The sequence below is a fragment of the Schistocerca serialis genome, chromosome 6 (assembly GCF_023864345.2).
Source record: "Schistocerca serialis cubense isolate TAMUIC-IGC-003099 chromosome 6, iqSchSeri2.2, whole genome shotgun sequence".
NCBI lineage: Eukaryota > Metazoa > Arthropoda > Insecta > Orthoptera > Acrididae > Schistocerca > Schistocerca serialis.
This window is the reverse complement of record NC_064643.1, coordinates 480537805-480559866: the sequence shown is the minus strand read 5'-3', so window position 1 is coordinate 480559866 and position 22062 is coordinate 480537805. Positions and strand designations below refer to the sequence as shown.

The following is a 22062-nucleotide window of genomic DNA, read 5'->3' as shown; positions in this document are numbered from 1 at the left end:
AAAGATCGCAAAGCAGAAAACAGAAGAAATATGGTTAAATACAGAAATAAAGTTATTATACAAGAAGAAAGGCATTCTAAACAGATAACTTTTGGACATACATTTACAAATAGCAAACAGCATGGACAATAATATATGGAACCTTGTATGGGAGAAAATTCATGATATAGTTTGTATGGAGCACTTCAAGATCTGTAAAACACACAGTAAGAAACTGAACAGTCTGAGATCTAAACAATATAAGAGTAGTAAAGAAATTATTGATTTTATAGAGTTACTTGAAATAATCCTCAACTACAGCTACTTTGCATTCAGTGGTAATATTTATCAACAACCAGATGGGCTAGCCATTAGCTCATCCAGATTTGGCACAATAGCAGACATTTTCATAAACCTCCAAAAGCAGAATATATTCAGCAGCCAGGAACCCTGCCTTTTTTTAATTAAAAAAAACCATACTACACTACAAAAGATATATAGATGATAACTTAATCTTACTCAAAGGTGACACCGAAGACTAATATCAAAATTTGTTTAATAATGTACACAAGAATATAAATTTCACAGCTGAATACCAAAAAACAATAGCATTAATTTTCCAGATTTGTGCATAGAAAACAAAAACAACAGGCACAATTTCAAGATATACAGAAAAAAGAAAGCCTCCAGCAACACAATCCATGCTACATCATGTCACCCAGGTGTTCACAAGAAAGCTGCATAAAAAAAACAGTGATACACAGAGCAAACAAAATCCCATTGAACGAAGTGGACAGGAAGAAAGAATTAGACATCAATAACCAAATTAGTAAGATTTCCCAACAAATAGCAAGCCTACTTAGGTCACATGAAATGAAAGTAGCTTTCTTCACAAACAACAAACTACAATGTAAAGTTGTCCACACCATGAACAATAAAAAAGATAAATTCTAGGATTCAGGAATATACAAAATAACATGTAAAACGTGGTCAAGCTACTACATATGACAAACTGACAGGTGTTTTCAAATTAGATAGACTGTACACATCAACTGTTAAACAAATAAACAGTTTCCAAAATCAGGTATAGCAATACACACAAAAAACACTGAACACCCATTTGAAAACATAGATGATGATCATAAGATACTTCACCATTTCCAAAAGTCTCATACAATGGATTTAATGGAGGAACTTGAAATTTTTGTACACCACGAAAGGCAAGGAGAAAAAAAATCCTCAATGACAAAATAGAAAGTTGTAGTGATATACCCCATTTGTTGAGTGAGAAGTATCACGTCGTTAAATGCATATGTCAGAGAAAAGATGTTCATGACTAAGACTAGCAGATAAATGGTGAGCACTGCCACCACTTGGTGAATAGATTTTTTTATCTATCCAGTTACACTACATTGTCAAAAATTGGTTATTTTTGTTATATATGCTCTGAATAAATTAGATACACATAAAAATTTGCAGCATAATGTCAAAAGAACAATATTATCAAATTTGTGGGTTTAGCCTTTAGCAAAGAAAATCAAACACACTTTCAGAGTCCACAGGAAAGCTACATCTGGCACCACCATACATAATTAATTTTTCCACCCGGTATCAAATAAAGATGCTGCTTACACATCACTCATTCATAGTGCCAACAAAATTCCACTTAATAAGGATACACAACAAGAGGAGCACAGTACAACCCAACAAATAGCAGAAGCCAATATGCATGATGCACTTGTAGACAGTCTCACATGTAAAAGTAAAAGAAACAAAAGGCCAGTGGACACAAATAACTTAGAGAGAGAGAGAGAGAGAGAGAGAGAGAGAGAGAGAGAGAGAGAGAATGTCAGGCATATACAGATTGTCTGTGCTACATGTGAAGCTCTGATTATAGACCAAACAGGAAGAGATTAGAGATTTAACTGCTGCAATGTGAAATATGGTATCCCGGCTGAGACACCAGTTGAAATATGGCATCCCGGACGAGACACAGTTGAAATTATGGTCACTATTTTTATTTACTTAAATTTGCCATATTTCGTGACAGTACCTTTTCCGTTAGACGTTTGCAAGGCGATATTAGTCTTGGCTTCAGTTGTCTAAGTATGATTCCACAATGCATCTTTGTCGGCTGCAGAAATGACGTGGTTCAACGTGTTTGCCTCATTTTGGTGTTTCAAATACCATTTCTTCAAATGTAGTTTCTTTTTTATCGTTAATACAAAAAAATTGTAACATAATTCAAAATTATTTATGACGGCGACTTTGACAGTTCTACCGTCAACACACACCAAGAGTTCACTGCCGACTGACTATAGTCAAAGACGACTCCAACGTCAAAGATATTTTACACAACACACAAGCTTCCACTTGTAATCAGTCTCTTTGCTATTCTTCGATACATTTACTAATCGTAATCAATATGCTTTCACTCTCAAAAACATAAGTAAATTAACATATAATAAGGCAAATTATAATAATTTCTGACAAAAAAATATAAGAAAACATTTACAATTCGGTATCGACAAATACGGTAAAAAAAATAACATCTCCCAGATCCATTACAAATGAAAACAATGGTGCACACCTTACTTACAGTTACTCCAAATCAGCAGTAGCCACCCATATTAATGACACTGGACACGCGTTCCAAAATATTGGAAATGAATGGATAGAGGTTATCAAAGAACTAGAAATTGCAATAAATTGCATGAAGTATGGAAACCAGTAATGTGATTTTTCCAAAAACTGTACCACAGTTAATTGCCAGTTTCAGCAACACCATAAATACCTGTATACTTCCCGAGCCTTGCTGTAAGTAAACTATTTTAACATGTAATATTTTTTGTGATTAGTGTCAGAAGAACATTCATTCTGTGCTAATAATTGCCCTAGTATAATTCAGTTACACTATTGTGTTTTCAACTTCAATATTTTACCAGTACGATCAGTTTGACTCTAGTATAAACATAATCATTTGGAATTGTAAGCAATATTGTTACTTTTGTGCTGTGATCTGTGTGCCAGAAATCCAGAAATTTGAATGTATAGTCAGTCCATTTGTAAGAGTTATTTTAATCATTATAATACACCATGTTTAAAAAAAAAAGTTGAATCATACATCCCTTCCCTGTAAATTTCTTGGCTGAACTACACCACCTAACCTCACTGGCACACATGGGTGGGGGAACATTGTAGGTACCTGTGGAGTACAAAATAGTGTTTAATTGATAGATGCACACCAGATGGTGGCAGCATATTGTGAAAGTGCTTAGTACTAAAGTAAACATCACTATTAAAAATGACTAAAATAACAAATTGTATTTTTAAAATTCATAAGACAGTTACAGATCTCATCGTGATACATATGACATGGATATATTTAAGTTCATATTAGAGTATTCCAAATTCATAGATAAAGAGCACTTTTGTACCCAGTTACAACAAATTGTATACTAAACCCCTTGAGAAACAAGGCATTGATTAAATATTTGTTAGTAAACTGAATGATATAGACATAACTAGTGCAGCTTTAGTTAATTCAATCCCACACACGGTCTTCTGTAAATCTCACAATGAAAGGAGAGGCTTCAGTGATATGAGAAGAGCCAAGTTATACATTGACAGGCAGTATAATCCAAAGCTAGCTACTTCTGTAAAGTGTACTAACAAAAAGTTATGACTAGTGCTAATCTGCTCAAACTGGTAATTGCAGTGCTTCTAGATTACTTTATATGTGCATATTGTGATTAAATTCTGTTCATCTCATGATGCTGTATGGAAATCTAAGATTGATGGCAACCAGTCACTCTGTTCTGCATTCATTGGTTCGGATGAAAACTGCCTTGTTCATCATAATGCAGACTGCATAATAATAGTTGGTTCTGATGTAATATGACACACTTTTGGCCACTACAGAAAACTTCTTGAAGTCACCCATCCCTTTCCATACTGCTCTTTTAACTTATCTTTATCAGCTTTCTTCACGTGGTTAAAGATTTTGTATTTGGTTTCTCTCTTAGAAATTATGCACAACATTCTAGCATGTATTGGAAGTCAGAACAACCCTTTGTTTGTGGCAACTTAATATGTTTTGTGAAAGATTGCTTCCATCAACTAATCCTCCAAAGTGTAATATGAGAACACTGCTCATTTTGTTTTTATACTTACGTAGTAAAGCCTCTTGAAGCAATTGATGTATGTCAGTCACAGCCGGAGATCAAAATATCTCAATTCTGACAACTAGTGTCACTTAGAAGATGTCATAATAATGTTTATCAATTAAAACAGTGGTAAAGATGCATTGGTAAAGCTATATCAGTAACTTACATAACACCTTGCCTGGACAAAAATCCAATATGTTGTGTAGTTCTGTTCACAAGTGGAATCATGATGTGCATCACAGTACAATTGTTTGATTTTTATTTTGGCATTATTGTTTCTTGTATGTGCTGATAGGAAAGAACATGGAAGACCTGGAGAAAGTGGGGACTGTGCTAGTGGAAGAAGCTAAGAAAGTTGGTATAAGTGTAAATGAAAGTAAAACAGTGTTCATGGTAGCAGGAAGATAAGCTCATTTAGAACCAAACCATCTAAAAATTGGAAATCTAACAATACAGAAGACAGACACATTCTTGTATCTCAGTGTCAACATCAACCAGCAAAACTGTATAGAACAAGAGATAGTAACAAGAATTCAAGCTGGGGGAAGATGTCTAGGAGCTATGCACAACATCATAAGATCGAAGTTACTATCTAGGCAGGCAAAAATAAGAATATATCAGACCGTCATCAAGCCAACAGTGTGCTATGCAAGTGAGACATAGACCCTGACAAAGAAAACAGAGAAAAATCTCATCACTTTTGAAAATAAAGTACTGTGAAAAATATATGGACCAGTGAAAGAAAATAAACAGTGGAGAATAAGGAAAAACCGAGAACTCGGACAACTATACACATTGCCTGACATTGTAGCGAGTGTGACAATTAAGAGACTAAGATGGTACGGACATGTGAGGAGGAGAGGGGAGAACATGGTAATAAAAGGTGTAATGGATGAAGCAGCTGAAGGAAAGAGACCATTGGGGCGGTCAAGAATGAGATGGAAGGATAATCTCATGGGGAGACATGCAGATACTGGGTCTGGGAAATGAAGATGCAGATGACTGGAAAGTGTGGAAGGCTGGACTGAGTGAGGCCAAGGACCGACTACAGTTTGTGTGGCCAGTATAAGAGAGAAAGAGAAGAGTATGTTTTTAGGCTTTGTAACGCCTTTCATTGTGGTTTGGTCAGTGTATTATGAATGCAATCTGTATGGGATAAAACTGGAAATTTGTGATAGTCTCCCAATGTGATATGGGTGCACTGAATTGTGTGTAATTAGTCATCAACATAATTTAAATGTACATAATCCTTAATTGACTCATTAGACATGTTGTAAATCTGACATAGGGCTTGCCTGATGCCATAGGAATGATGTCACTAGCCACTAGAATAAAAGCAGCAGCTCAACTGAGTAGGTCACTTTGTCAGTTGCTCTTTTGTGAGCATTTGTGGTGAGAGTCTTGGCAGCCACATATTGTTTTGCCCAGAGTGAAGATGGCGACACTGATTCATTAAGGCAGCAGGATACTTTAATGCATCAACCTTGTATTGTTGTTTCTGTGCATAACAGTAACAAACAGAACTTTATTCACAGTTTTTGTTTGTCATTTACAAAACTAAAAGATCACCTCAAACATCCATTTCAAGCTGTAGACTTGGTGTGATTCATTAATAGTGTGCTTCCCAGCATCCTGCAAAGATGTTGTCATTTTATGCTGTGCATCAGATAAAATCATGAAATGAAATATGACTAGACCAGTATCATGGTGCAAACACAATTTTTGGGATAGTATAGTTAACGAGTCTATCGAAATAGACATCAAAAAACCTAATAAACAAAGGTGGCAGTTTCAATTTAAATAACTCTTGGGGTCTGGCATTCAGTTTACCCTTATTCAAAAGTCACTGGCCACCACATCCACATGAGAGAATTTGTGTTTCAAGGAATATCAGTGCAGGCCCTTAAAAATAAAATAAGCATTAAAGGGTGTATTGGGTGCCAGGAATTTAACTCGGCTATTAATAGTGTTGAGAGACCAACAATAGTTCCATCTGTTTGGAGTCCAGGCAGTGAATACTCATAACAGCAAAACTCACTGCACAAGACGATGACGACTGAGTCAGTGGTCAACATATTGTGCTATAAAACTCAACAGAATGCAAGGAAGCACAGCATTAAGGAATATGACAGTGGAATTTATGTAAGCAGCTTTTGTTTTAATGGTGATGTTGCACTGTTTGACTCTCGTGCAGATAAACTTTAACAACAAATAGAGCTTAATAAAGCAATTTAATGGTAGGCATGAAAATCAATTACAAGTGAATGAAGTAATATATATACAACATATTGTATGCAAATAGTACAAATTAATAATTAAGTCAAAGAGTCAGATATTTTTTATTCTGTGTAGGCAGTTGAAAATGACTGGATGGACAGAAAAGGAAGAAATCAGAAGAGTATAAATGATTAAAAGTTCTTTTAGTGAGCTAAATACAGTCTTCAAAAATAAATCACCAGTGTGCCTGAGTCACCCCATTTCACTAATGGCTGTTAAGATGTGGACTACTATGGGGAAAACTATTCTAAAACCAAAAATGGTGTGTGTTGGAAGTTAGTAGGAGAGTCAAGTAAACAGACAAATGGATCAGGGATCAGATTGAAGTGGCGGATATAATTTCAGTCATGAAGAATGTGAAACTGAGGTAGATGAGATATTAGCTGTGCAAGTGGATGGTACAGGGACCAGAGAAGTGCTTTACAGGATTCCAAGGTCTAAGAAAAGGCAATGGGTACATGACGTTTAAAAGATGCAGGAACAACATAGATACATATTGCTGAAGAGGAGTCTAGTGGAGGCCTTTATCCAGCATTGGATGCGAAACAGTGGTGGCTGCTGCCACAGCTGCTGCTGCTGCTGCTGCTGCTGATGATGATTATTATGATTATGATTATGATTAACATCTCCCAGTGTCAGGAGTCCCTGATTTTGTATAGGAAGATCTATGTAGTGCCAACTACAGCCAGATTTTTATATTCTAATTGTGAGAGCAGTTATAACAATCCTAAAAAGCTGAGGTTCAAAGTTCAATTTTATGTAGTTAATATTCTGAACTTAATTATAAACCATCACTGAAAACTTAATCACTTTCCTCTATTCCACCAACTTTTCATTAGACATCATTTCTACTTCTGTCAGTGTGTTTTCATCTCCTGTAATGATCACTTCAAAAATCTTCTTTACACTCGTAACATCAAAATTTAGTCCCTCTTTCCATAGTAACCAAGTAAATTCGTATTTCATGTCATGGTTGTGTTATAAGCTAAGATGAACTGACCTGCAAATGTAATTACAGAGCAATTTTGCCGATTGAATATTTTATTACAAGGGAGGCACTGATCTTCTCTGCACAGTTACACAAAGAAGTCTAATGAATTGGTTTCCCTCAAAGAGTGAAGTTATCATTTCACACAGTTGCTCTGGCGTGTTGGTGGACGAGACGAACCATGCTTGCCATCAACATCTTGCAGTAGTGAACTAGTTTTTGTAGTTCAGGGGTGCATTTATTTAGACAAAGGATTACTTATATTGTCACAGCAGCATCATTAGGTGTATATTATATTATATTTCTTGAAGTAATGACTTTTGAGTATTAGCCGTCGGACTCAATTTTTACTGGCCTAAAATTGTGTGCTTTATTCATCGAATTTCTCTCCTCCTTTCACTGTTAACCTAATTATTGTATGGCCATTCCACTACATGTTTGAAAGAATGTTTCAACTATAAGCCTAACATTTGTCAGTGTGTGCATACTGACTCAATCTCTTAGTGCACCCCCAAATACCAGAGCACTGAGAGACCAGTCTATTACCATGTAAATGGTTATGAGTTATTTAATGTCACTTTTGATCTCTTAGTTACTGGAAATTTTGTGCATGGGAGAGAGAATTTCTGAGTGTGTGAATTAAATTTTGATGGAGTTACATTTGATGTTTGGTAAAGTGACTGATTTTCTTTGTTCTTATGACTTAGACACCATACTCAGAATTAAACATCTAATGTATATAAAAATATTAGGATGTCTTCAGTGGGATACAAAAAATTGGAACAATAGGTGTATAAGCAAGAGGATAAACTTCGTAGCTCATCTTTCAAATTTCGGCTGCCACTACAGATGACTTAGAGGGGCTCCAGGGACCCAATTAATGTTAGTTGGATGTGGATGAACCTGTGGTTTCTTAATTAGCGACTGGTTAGTGCTACCTAACTTCCGTAACTATAAACACTGAATATTAGTGACCACCATTAAGCGCTATAATACAGTGCTGAGTGTTTGAGAATGGATCTTTACTTAACTGTGAAGATCATGAGGAAAGTAAAGAGATCTGCTTTAAAAACACATCAGCATTGAGCTGCATGCTGATGAGCTGATAAGATAGTTGTCAATGTATAATCTGTGGGGTACATAGATAGTACAACACTCTGAGCTCTGACAGAATTCACATAAACAAGTGCACCTGCCAGTATGGGAAGAGGTGTTGGGCCACTTGGCATGTGTTCGATAGTGCCCAGACAGCATAAGCTCTATTTGCTCCAGTGGTGTGTCCAGCCAGACTTGATTCACTGACAGAATCACAAGTCAAAGTGGCACGACACTGGATACACACGATCAATCCAATTGTGTGCATACCGATTGAATGCCACTGAACCGACTAATGAACAGTTTGAAATGCTAGTTGTAACAGGTACATGATGTGTTATGGTCCAGTAAGAGATGTGCATATCAAATTAAAGCTCTCTTCCTGACAGAAAGTTACTTCGTTTCAAAACATGTTCCATTATTAGTTTAGCAGATTAAGAGTAATGAATATGTACCTCTTATCATAAATTTAGAAAATTCAGTCTGGAATACTAATATAATATCAAAAGCTGACGCTGTGTATTTGGATGTTACTGGAACTTCTTTATGTTTTATATGCAATTTTAGTAAACATATCATAAGTACAAATTACAAATAAGAAACCAACTGCACTGTGAGAAAGTAAGATCTCAGATGTGTCTATGAAGGTGCTTTAACCTACAGTGTGTCTGTCTGACTCAAAAAAATGGTATTTGGCTACTTCAAAAAACTGATCACAGCTGTGATTGCCTAAAAGATGACAGAAAAAAGGACATGTTCCCAATATTGTCCACAACATAAAAGCTAGTGCTCTCTCTCTCTCTCTCTCTCTCTCTCTCTCTCTCTCTCTCTCTCTCTCCCTCCCTCCCTCTCTCCCCCCCTCTCCCTCCCCCTCTCCCCCCCCTCTCCCCCTCCCCTTCTCCCCCTCCTCCCTTCTCCCCTCTCCCCCTCCCCCCTCCCCCCCTCCCCCCCTCCCTCTCTCTCTCTCTCTCTCTCTCTCTCTCTCTCTCTCTCTCTCTCTCTCTCTGTTAGCATTTGAGAATGTAGAAACTTTTTGCTGATTGCTTATGTAAGCAATTTTCTTTGTGTGAATGTTTGCGCTGCTAAGAATAATTTTAAACAACAGAAAATCCAGGATGGAATAACGGAAATGTTATTAAAACGATAGAGAAGTTGTTTAGTTGCAAACTGGCATAGCAAAAAGACTGCTACTCATGTAAGCTCTTGGCCAAAAGACCTTCTGATGTAAAAAACACACATGTTCATGCAAGCACAACTCTCTCTCACATGACCACTGTCTCTGGCCTCAGCAGCCAGAGACAGTGCTCATGCATGTGTAAGTTGTGCTTATGTGAATGCATGTGTGTTTTATACGTTAGGAGGCCACTTGGCCAAAAGCTCATGTGTTTAACAGTCTCTTTCAATGCATCTGTCTGGGACTCAGCATCTCCTCTATATGGTGTGTAGCAATCTCTACATTTCATGATATTGCTGTAAGAAGAATTTTAATATATTATGGGAGAAGTAATCTTTTCCTTTATTTTGTCATCAGCTTGTAGATAAGCGACTTGCATTTGCAGTGCTGCATGAACATCTGCCACTTCTACATGGAATTAGAATCTAAATCTAAGAACCTGGAAAAGAACTTCCTTCATATCACCAAGAAATTTCATTGCAAATAAGAGTGCAAAATTTGAACCATTTCACCCTTCAGTCACTGGCAATTGGCAAAATGTGAGAAATATCTGTCTGATGTGTGTTCAAAAAGCGTCCATTCTTGTATGAAAGCTGTGATGTGTATGAAGGTCACAAATATTTTCCTCCCCCAGGAGTTTTAATTCAGTTCATTAAAATTTAGAGCAATATCAGATGAGAAGCTAGTTTCCCTGGCCATTCTCTCTCTGGCAGGACTTTGAAAGAATTGTGTTTCTTATCGAAAAATATTTAAATTTTTGTTCCCAAAGAAAAGAAACTTCACAAAATTTTACCAAAGGTTAAATGTCTTACTGCCAAGTGGGGAGGGAGATCACTTGACAAACATTCAACCTCATCTGGAAAAGATTTGAATTGATGCAGTTTGAGTTGATGATACCAGATGCAATTGGCAATAGAAATTGCAAGCTACATCACACAAGACATATCCACAGAGTACTTCCTGATGCAGAAGGTAGTGTACTGTCAAGGATTTGATAATTCCACTGGCCTTAAATTGAGTTTAGTGTTCCAACAAAACCTGCATATTTGCCACACACATTTCTTCGTCATCTGGTGTAACGTATTTCAACCAAGAAAGAGGAAGGTTGTACTTTCCAGCAAAAGTTATTGTACCACTTGAAAAATATCCTGACTTGTTTTTGTACCATCCAAAACCAGATCTGCTAGTTCTTCAGTAACTTTGAAGTCTATATTAATAACTTTAAAGAAAAAAGGGTTTGAGCAGTATCAGAGATGTCTGTAGATTCATCCATGAGTATTAGGACCAAGTAAATTTACATGCTTTACCTTGTAACATTCGATAAATGACAAGCAATATCTTCAGCTCAAGCCATCACTGTATTTGGTGAAAGAGTTACTCCTGTACATTTTTCAGTTTTGTCAGGAAACAGTTCTTAAGCAGTAATTAAAATGCACCTCTTAATAATTACCATCAGTAGATGGCATTCCTGGTTTGAGGACTTCATTGACACTTTGTAAACTTTCTTTCATAATGGCTTCACTTTCGTGAACAAGTTTTCTAAAAAAATTTTGTGAAAACAGTTAATGTTTTAATGTTTAGAGTTTGTTCATGTGTCTTATCCTTGAATTTATCAAGCTGTGCACCATTCTTTTTTGTTGTTGTGGTAACAAATACGTTGTTCCTCAAGATCAGCCACGACTTTGATACAGATAGTGCACATTGGTTTGTTGGCTTTCTCTAAACAAAATATTTCACAGCTCGCACATTGTACTGAAGATACGACACTCACTATCCATTTTTATCACTCAGTTTCAGTGGACATATTGCACACATTATTGAAAGAAAAGAAACTTGAAATAACACAGAAAACACAACTAGGAAGTCACATCTGCAGGCAGCGCACTTCTGCTGATATGCTTGTTATTTCCGCAGGATTAAATTCCTACATGTGGTGGACGTACCCTGTGGGCTGTATTTTTGAGGCCCCTTTGCTAGAGGAATATTTTGTTATAGAAGAATTGCACAACTTCCTTAATTTTAACAAATGTGTGATCCCATGAGAAGATTTGATGTGCTTGTCAGGACTGAAAGAGAAATGGGAAAGAGTAGTTTCACATTTATTCAACAGCAAGTTGAAAGCAGAGTGATAGGGAAAAATTTAGCAGTAAACCTTTTGAAAACTGTGGCCATACATCCCACCTTTGTAACTCCAATGTTGGTAAAATATGTCAAGGTTGTGAACCTATATTCCATATCCCAAGCATTGATACAATTTTAAAATTTTAACGTAGTATAATTACATACACAAGCTAAGCAACCTGCAGCAAATATGTATCAGCTGCACACTAATTCAGTACACATTGCACTGACCCTCCAGCTATTCTCAGCTGCTCTGTCACTCATCGGTCTGCAGTAAGGGCTGGTCTTGTGCGTGGCATATTCCCTAGTCCAGCTCCTGCTACCTTCTGATCAGTGGTGCAGGATGACACTGAATGTTGTAGGAAGTTCATTACTTGTTCTCGGGTGACAGGCACACATGTGAAGGGGTTATGATGTGTGACTCTTCAAGCTTTACCAGTGGATGTGTTGTAAATAGTCTTCACGGGTTTGCCGCTGGATCACGTTGTGCTTGGTCAGACATCGTCACCTAGACCTTTGACGACGATATATGCCTGCCCTTGTGTTCCCATGCAGTCCAACACCGAGCCAAATGCCCCACAAGTCTGGATATTGCAAGATTCAACCAGCAGGCCAAATGCACAACCACTATAAGGCCCATTTTAAACTCGGTCAGGTGCTAATGACGCTCTCTGAGATGATTACATGGGACCTCTTCATCCTTCACAGTGATGCTCAACATCTGACGCTGTTCACTCCTCTTATATATCTTACCAGGCCTGGTAACCACACAAAACACAAACAGTGCTATTGTAGTTTGGAGGCCTTTGTCCTTGTCAGAGAGAATTACCTGTCTATTCATTTACATACTAGCCAATTGTGTATAAGTGTATTAAGTTGCATTGGCATTTGGCTATGTCTTCTGGGTGCTTCACTTGTTTGTAAAGCAGTGTATTTGACCATTAATTAAATTCTTCATTTTTTTATGTGCTGCACTTCTATATCTATATTTGTGTTGCTAAACTGAACTGTTTGATATGGCTTCACATAATTTATTTAGTGGGAAAGTAAGCGCATGAGAAGTACGTAGATGAGCACAGGCTTCCAAGACCTTTGCCAATTGGAATAAACATTTCCAAGTTTGCGTGACCACATCATCAAGTTCTTTTATAGATAAATGTTTTGGCCACTGTTGCAGTGGAGCTCATTAGGGTGGTGTATACTAGTAGGAAAGTATTTCATATGTACTAGGTGTGATGACACCACCATAATGAATGCCACTTGCGGTATCACTCAGTAAACTATGTTAATACAGTTGTGTGCCCAGAAGAGTTTTATTGAAAATAGACCACATGATCATTAGCAGTCAAGCTTCCAAAAACTTTTTAACCCTTCTTTTAACTGGAGGAGACGAGAAGGAAACATGTGAACGACATTAACTACCATCCATTACTAATTTTTATAGTTTCTAGGTGTCTCCCTGAGTAATCTTGTATACAACTTTACTTTCTGCTGTTTTTTCCTATTCATCTTTTACCATTGTAGGTAAAAGGAACATATGTCAGAATCTGAATGTTGTACTTTCCATTGAGATATTACAGCAAGTTCAAGCGTCTTTCAGAAAGATTAGGGACCAAAGTGTGATTGGCATAGACAAAAACGAGGGAAAAGGAATGAAACCTTGTATTTTTTATAGAAGTGTGAAAATAAATTGTTATGTAACATAAATTAATTTTGATCTTTTGTTTTCAGTACATTTATAGTGTTCCCTTGTTTTTCTTCTTTCTAGTGGTTTTCTGCATGGTCATGTGTCATACCTAGCAGAAGACTGTCAGGCCTGTCTGTTACTCCTCACTGTTGACAGAGATGTATTTTTTACATTATCAGAAGCAAAACAAAAAGTAGTTGAGGTGAGTTTTCAAGCGACAGATGATTATTCATTGTTTGTAGTTTAAGCAACCATTGTTTGTAGTTTAAGCAACCACATTCTGAAACCACATAATCATTATTTGGTAATAATTGTGTTAGACAAATGTGCTGCTGTTCCGGTTTCTCTGATGTTTGCCAGTAATTAAAGATACATTCTCAATTTGGCAGTTTTCACTAAATGTACTATTGGAACTTCGTATATACCAGTTTTGTACTGAGCAGAAATTAATATCCTAATTTTGAATAAAAAGCTGTAAAAACAGTTGGTATTGTAAGATTATTTCCCACAGATTTGTGTAATGGGATAAAAAAATAGACTGACTATTTCATTCGCATGACATTTTTCATATTTGTTCTGTATTCAAGTGAAACATTCTAAGAGCAAGTCAAGAAATACAGTAACAGCTATTACAATTAGCACTCGTGAATAAGTTGAAGAAAGTTCAGTAGGAAGAGTGACTGCACATTGTTATAGTGCATAAAATAGTCTGGAGTGTCATGAGAGTTGGATCTTGCAAGATCTTGTAATGCCTATTGGCACGACAGTCAGGCACATAATCGTAAAGAAGCACAATATCAGTGCATGTGTTCATGTCTAGATCTTGGTTGTTTGGCATGTGTGACTCTCCATCTTTTAGCTCACACAGCCAACTTGATTAATAGAAAACCCATCTGTCAGTCACCACTGAAAATTGTAGGTTTTAAAGTGTGTGGATTAGCCACAGTTCAGCAATACTCCGCCACACACCGTTGGGTGGCTTGCGGAGTATCAATGTAGATGTAGATGTAGTTCAATGATCTACGACAGCGGTCTCCAAACTTTTTAGTCCGCGGGCCACATTGACTCCTCCACGAATTCATAAGGGCCAAGATCTACCTAGTGGGATTAAAGCACCCTAGCACTCCATGATCACCGTAATGTAAGGCTAAAGGAAAGATGAAATCGCAAAAATCTAAGGTTGTGGGAATAGCTAGCACTGAAACGAACTACGATTTTTATTTAATTAGGTAATTTTGATTGGTGGACGTACCTGACCGAAATTCTGGCGTATTTTATTCTGGTGAATTTCATCAACTGAAAAGTATGTCACTGCACATTCTTCACGAAAGCGTCCTGCAAAGTTAACGAAGTCTCAAAATCATTGTTAGCAACACTATTACTGCAAGATGTAACAGAGGTAGAGTATGTCAATGCATTGTTATTTCAAGCGGCGCAACAATAAGTTTAGTTATGTAGTCTTGTAGCGAGTACCAGAGCCAATGTCGCAGTGTATTGGTCACGATAGGCCTCGAAAATCAATTGTTGACAGTATAGGTACCACCTCAAATATTTGGCGGGCCGGATACCGGGGTTGTCCGGCCAGCTAAGGCGGGCCAGTTTGCTGGCCCTCACGGGCCGGTTTGCTGGCCCTTGCGGGCCGGTTTCGGCCTGCGGGCCGTAGTTTGGAGACCCCTGATCTACAACAACAAATGGTAAATAACTACAAAGTTTGACCAGAAATATTACTAACCATTTTTAATAATGTATTTTTACTCAACGTAGATATTCAGTACTGGTCTTTTTCAATGCAACATATCTTACAGGCTAATAGACGCACTTCAATTTTTAAGCAATTTTTTTTAAATAACATTTTTACCATTTTTATTATTAAATTGCAAAGCCAGACAAAAAAAACCCTTAGTTTATGAAACTGAACTGACCTGTAAAATCCCTAAAAATCATCATCTGGACTTATACTTGTTGTTGTTCTTGTTCTTCTTTTTCCTCCTCCTCATCGTCATCATCATCGTTGTCCTCTTCATATATAAGGTGGTCTTCACTGCTGTTGAGAGTGTTACTTGTGGCACTTCTTGGAAGATTTAACAATAATGCCTTCCCTCATTCTACACCATGACTGTTTTATCTACTAACACACTTGTTTCATTGTAGACCATATAGCGTAGATGCTGAGTTACAGATAGGCACAACAGAAAGACTGTCACAAAAGGTGAGCAAGGCCTTTGTCAAAAATACACACACACTGACACACACACACACACGCACACACGCACACACACACGCACACACACGCACACACACACGCACACACACGCACACACACACACACACACACACACACACACAAGCAAGCAAGCAAGCAAATGCAACTCACACACACATGAAGCCAGACTATGAGGAGCAGCAGCAGCACATGATGGGAGAGGCAACTGAGTGGGGGTAAGGAGGAGGCTGGGGCGGGGAGGGGTTTGGATAGCACGGTAGGGGTGGGTGACAGTAGAGTGCTGCTGGAGCGTGCAGTGATGAGCTGGAGAGAGGGTAGGGCAGCTAGGTGCAGTTGAGAGGTTAGACAGAAAGTGAGGGAGAGAGGGCAGATAGCGAAAAGGGGAGAAGCAAAAAGATTGGGTATGTTGGGGGAATAGAGGGTTGTGTAGTGCTGGAATGGGAATAGGGACAGGGCTAGATGGGTGAGGACAAAGACTAACGGAGGTTGAGGCCAGGAGGGTTATGGAAACATAAGATTTATTGCAAGGAGAGTTCTCATCTGCACAATTCAGAAAAGGTGGTGTTGGTGGGAAGAATCCACATTATGGCACAGGATGTGGAGCAGTCATGGAAACGAAGAACTTTGTGTTGGGTGGCATGCTCAGCAACAGGGTGGTCCAGTTGTTTATTGGCCACAGTTTCTCGGTGGCCATTCAAGCGGACTGACAGCTTGTTGGTTGTCAAGCTCACATAGAATGCACCACAGTGGTTGCACCTTAGCTTGTAGATCATATGTCTGGTTTCATAGGTAGCCCTGTCTTTGAGATAGGTGATGTTTGTGAATGGACTGGAGATAGTGGTGGTGGAAGGATGTATGAGACATGTCTTGCATCTAGATCTATTACAGGGATATGAGGCATTAGGCAAGGGGTTGGGAGCAGGGGTTGTATAGGGACGGATGAGGATATTGCATAGGTTGGGTGGACGAGTGGAATACCACCGTGGGGCCAAGGGGGGTGGGGGGGTGGGGGGAAGAACAGTGGGCAGAGGACTTTTCTCATTTCAGAGCATGACGAGAGGTAGTCAAAACCCTGGCGGATAATGTAATTAAGTTGCTCCAGTCCTGGGTGGTACAGAGTTACAAGGGGTATGCTCGTCTGTGGGCAGATGGTGGAACTTTGGATGTTGGTGGGTGACTGGAAAGATAAGGCACGGGAGATTAGTTTTTGTACAAGGTTGAAAGGGTAATTACAATCTGCAAAGGCCTCAGTGAGACCCTCAGTATATCTCGAGAGGGACTGCTTGTAAATATAGATGCGATGGTCATGGATGGCTGTATGCAAGGGACTTCTTGGTATGAAACGGGTGGCAGCTGTTGAAGTGGACGTCTTACTGGTGGTTGATAGGTTTAATATGGACAGAGATACTGATGCAGCCATCTTTGAGGTGAGGTGGAGGTCAACATCTAGGAAGGTGGTTGGTTGGTTGGGTTGAGTTGGACCAGGTGAACTGAATGTGGGATAAGGTGTTGGATGTGCTTAAGGATTTGAGGAGAGATCCTGGTGGATTTCTGGAATTGGGTCACTGTGGGAAGGTTGGTAGGTTGCTGTATCTGATAACTGGGGGATTCCTTCTGCCAGGTAATCCTTGTGATCAGAACAACAGTGGTGGAGTGTTTGTCAGCAGGTACGTTTATAAGGTCGGGATAAGGTTTTGGGTGGTGGACTGTGGTTCTTTCTGCAGATGTAAGGTTTCTTTCTGCAGATGTAAGGTTTGTTTGCATGTTGAGTGATTTGGGGAATGATGGTGAGGCAAGGCTCGAGGTTAAGGCATTCTGGAAAGTTAACAGAGGGTAATTTGTAGACAGTGGCGGTGAACCACGCTTGGATGGAGGAATGAACTAAGACAGACAGGGTTCAACATTGGTCTTTGGTTGAGTCTGATTTATTGGGTTGATGGTGAAAAAGTATTTCCACTGTAGGGAGTGGGAGAAGGAGAGAAGGTCTTTAACAAGTTCTGCATGATTGAATTTTGGGGTGGGGCAAAAGGTGAGGCCTTTGGGAAGGACTGATGTTTCTGCAGCGCTAAGGTTTTTTGAGGAAAGGTCCACGACTGTGTTTTGGGTCTGTTTAGGGTGTGAATTCTGTGTGATGGTGGGAGGGAGTTTTGGAGGATGGGGTAAATCTAGTAGGTCTGAGAGACAGGGTTTGTGGGTTTGTCAGCTATGAGGGTACATCTGCATCTACATCTACATCTACATCCATACTCCGCAGGCCACCTGACAGTGTGTGGCGGAGGGTACTTTGAGTACCTCTATTGGTTCTCCCTCCTATTCCAGTCTCGTATTGTTCGTGGAAAGAAAGATTGTTGGTATGCATCTGTGTGGGCTCTAATCTCTCTGATTTTATCGTCATGGTCTCTTCGCGAGATATACGTAGGAGGGAGCAATATACTGCTTGACTCCTCAGTGAAGGTATGTTCTCGAAACTTCAACAAAAGCCCATACCGAGCTGCTGAGCGTCTCTCCTGCAGGGTCTTCCACTGGAGTTTATCTATCATCTCCGTAACGCTTTTGTGATTACTAAATGATCCCGTAACGAAGCGCGCTGCTGTCAGTTGGATCTTCACTATCTCGTCTATCAGCCCTATCTGGTATGGATCCCACACTGGTGAGCAACATTCAAGCAGTGGGTGAACAAGTGTACTGTTACCTAGTTCCTCTGCTTTCAGATTGCATTTCCTTAGGATTCTTCCAATGAATCTCAGTCTGGCATCTGCTTTACTGACGATCAACTTTATATGATCATTCCATTTTAAATCACTCCTAATGCCTACTCCGAGATAATTTATGGAATTAACTGCTTCCAGTTGCTGACCTGCTATATTGTAGCTAAATGATAAAGGAGCTTTCTTTCTGTGTATTCGCAGCACATTACACTTGTCTACATTGAGATTGAATTGCCATTCCCTGCACCATGCGTCAGTTCGTTGCAGATCCTCCTGCATTTCAGTACAATTTTCCGTTGTTACCTCTCAATATACTACAGCATCATCTGCAAAAAGCCTCAGTGAACTTCCGATGTTATCCACAAGGTATTTATGTATGTTGTGAATAGCAAAGGTCCTACGACACTCCCCTGCGGCACACCTAAAATCACTCTTACTTCGGAAGACTTCTCTCCATTGAGAATGACATGCTGTGTTCTGTTATCTAGGAACTCTTCAATCCAATCACACAATTGGTCTGATAGTCCAAATGCTCTTACTTTGTTCATTAAAAGACTGTGGGGAACGGCATAGAACACCTTGGGGAAGTCAAGAAACCCGGCATCTACCTGGGAACCCGTGTCTATGGCCCTCTGAGTCTCATGGACGAATAGCACGAGCTGGGTTTCATACGATCATCTTTTTCAAAACCCATGTTGATTCCTACAGAGTAGATTTCTAGTCTCCAGAAAAGTCATTATACTCGAACATAATATGTGTTCCAAAATTCTACAACTGATCAACGTTAGATATATAGGTCTATAGTTTCTGCACATCTGTTTGACATCCCTTCTTGAAAATGGGGATGACCTGTGCCCTTTTCCAATTCTTTGGAACGCTACGCTCTTCTAGAGACCTACGGTACACCACTACAAGAAGTGGGGCAAGTTCCTTTGCGTACTCTGTGTAAAATCGAACTGATATCCCATCAGCTCCAGCGGCCTTTCCTCTTTTGAGTGATTTTAATTGTTTTTCTATCCCTCTGTCATATATTTAGATATCTACCATTTTGTCATCTGTGCAGCAATCTAGAGAAGGAACTACAGTGCAGTCTTGCTCTGTGAAACAGCTTTGGAAAAAGTCATTTAATATTTCGGCCTTTAGTCTGTCATCCTCTGTTTCAGTGCCATACTGGTCACAGAGTGTCTGGACATTTTGTTTTGATCCACTTACTGCTTTGACGTAAGACCAACATTTCTTAGGATTTTCTGCCAAGTCAGTACATAGAACTTTACTTTCGAATTCATTGAATGCCTCTCGCATAGCTCTCCTCACACTACATTTCGCTTCGCATAATTTTTGTTTGTCTGCAAGGCTTTGGCTACGATTATGTTTGCTGTGAAGTTCCCTTTGCTTTCGCAGCAGTTTTCTAACTCAGTTGTTGTACCACGGTGGCTCTTTTCCATCTCTTACGATCTTGCTTGGCACATACTCATCTAATGCATATGTACGATGGTTTTGAACTGTGTCCACTGATCCTCGACACTGTCTGTACTTGAGACAAAACTTTTGTGTTGAGCCATCAAGTACTCTGAAATCTGCTTTTTGTCACTTTTGCTAAACAGAAAAATCTTCCTACCTTTTTTAATATTTCTATTTACGGCTGAAATCATCGATGCAGTAACCGCTTTATGATCGCTTATTCCCTGTTCTGCGTTAACTGTTTCAAATGGTTTGGGTCTGTTTGTCACCAGAAGGTCTAATATGTTATTGCCACGAGTCGGTTCTCTGTTTAACTGCTCAAGGTAGTTTTCAGAAAATGCACCTAAAAGTATTTCACTGGATTCTTTGTCCCTGCCACCCGTTATAAACATTTGAGTCTCCCAGTCTATATCTGGCAAATTAAAATCTCCACCCAGAACTATAACACGGTCGTGAAATCTACTCGAAATATTTTCCAAATTTTCCTTCAGGTGCTCTGCCACAACAGCTGCTGATCCAGGGGGCCTATAGAATCATCCAATTACCATGTTTGAGCCTGCTTTAACCACGACCTTCACCCAAATTATTTCACATTTCGGATCTCCGTCAATTTCCTTTGATACTATTGCACTTTTTATCACTATAAACACGCCTCTCCCTTCACTGTCCAGCCTGTCTCTGCGGTATACATTCCAATCTGAGTTTAGAATTTCATTGCTGTTTACATCTGGTTTCAGCCAACTTTCTGTCCGTAGTACTATGTGGGCGTTGTGACCATTTATTAATGAGAGCAGTTCTGGGACCTTTCTATAGACACTCTTGCAGTTTACTATTACCACATTAGTATTGTTATTCCCTGTTGCGTTTTGCCTACTACCACCTTGTTTTGCCTACTACTACCTTGTCGCGTCTCAGGAGGCGTCTTGTTGGGCCTAGGGAGGGAATTCTCTAACCTAAAAAATCCGCATGTGCACTCCACACGTACTCAGTTACCCTTGTAGCCGCTTCCTGCGTGTAGTGCACACCTGACCTATTCAGGGGGACCCTACATTTCTCCACCCGATAGCGGAGGTCGAGAAATTTGCACCCCAGATCTCTGCAGAATCGTCTGAGCCTCTGGTTTAAGCCTTCCACTTGGCTCCAAACCAGAAGACCGCGATCGGTTCTGGGAACGATACTACAAACAGTTAGCTCAGATTCCACCCTGCGAGTAAGGCTTTCTGCCTTCACCAACTCTGCCAACCGCCTGTATGAACTGAGGATGACCTCTGAACCCAGATGGCAGGAGTCATTGGTACTGACATGAGCAACAATTTGCAGTCGGGTGCACCCAGTGCTCTCTATTGCTGCCGACAGGGCCTCCTCCACATCTCGGATGAGCGCCCACCCCCCACCCCAGGCAAGCAGAGAGAGTGAACACTGGCCTTCTTCCCCGACCTTTCTGCTATTTCCCTAAGGGGCTCCATCACCTGCCTAACGCTGGAGCTCCCAATCACATGGAGGAGGTTTGGAGGTTGTTCTAGAGGTGGTGGACAGAGGTACTCCAAGGCGGGAGTAGAATGTGAGCAGGGTGGAGAGTTTTTTGAGGTGGCATTGAGCACGTTTCTCTCGTTCCTGGAGGGCAAGAGTTTCAGTGTGTGTTATGAATTCCAGGTATGTGGGATTGCATAAGAAGAGAATTTTATGGATAGAGAGAAGGTATTGCAAGGTGGTTTGGACTTGAGTGTATGGTTTTGCAGCACTATCTTGGTGAGGTTTAAGTATTGGTGGTATCGGAACAGATGGAGTTCATTGTGGAAGGAAGGAAGGCAGCCGGAGATGGGTAATTTGATGGTAAGGCCATTTAGGGGGATTCCATGAACCAAGCAACAACACAGGAACACTATCTGGCATTGGTTTGGGTAGGGATAAGAATGCAGGTGAAGGAAGCAAGGATCCATGGTGGTGGAAAAACGCAAAAAACTATGTAAATAACATAGAATTACATCCAAAACATTTTGCAAAAATGCGGAACATAGGAAAAATCACGAAAAGGATCAAATAAGAGCAAACAAGATGACATTTATGGAAGTATAATGATAGTGGAAGGCAAAAACCTACTAGATTGGCATGAAGTCACAATGAGACAAAAAAAAAAAATTAATAGGAAAAAAATTTTACTATGGGTTGTAGGTCTGAGGGT

General features: G+C 39.5%; 1 protein-coding gene across 1 annotated transcript in view; it reads left to right on the top strand.

The window, feature by feature from the left end:
• The window catches only part of LOC126484315 (vacuolar fusion protein MON1 homolog A), a 110018-nt gene that overhangs the window by 53184 nt on the left and 34772 nt on the right, over positions 1–22062 (top strand). The window contains exon 6 of the mRNA XM_050107752.1: positions 13569–13689. Coding sequence (XP_049963709.1) covers positions 13569–13689 — 121 coding nt within the window. The remainder of the gene's footprint in view (positions 1–13568; positions 13690–22062) is intronic.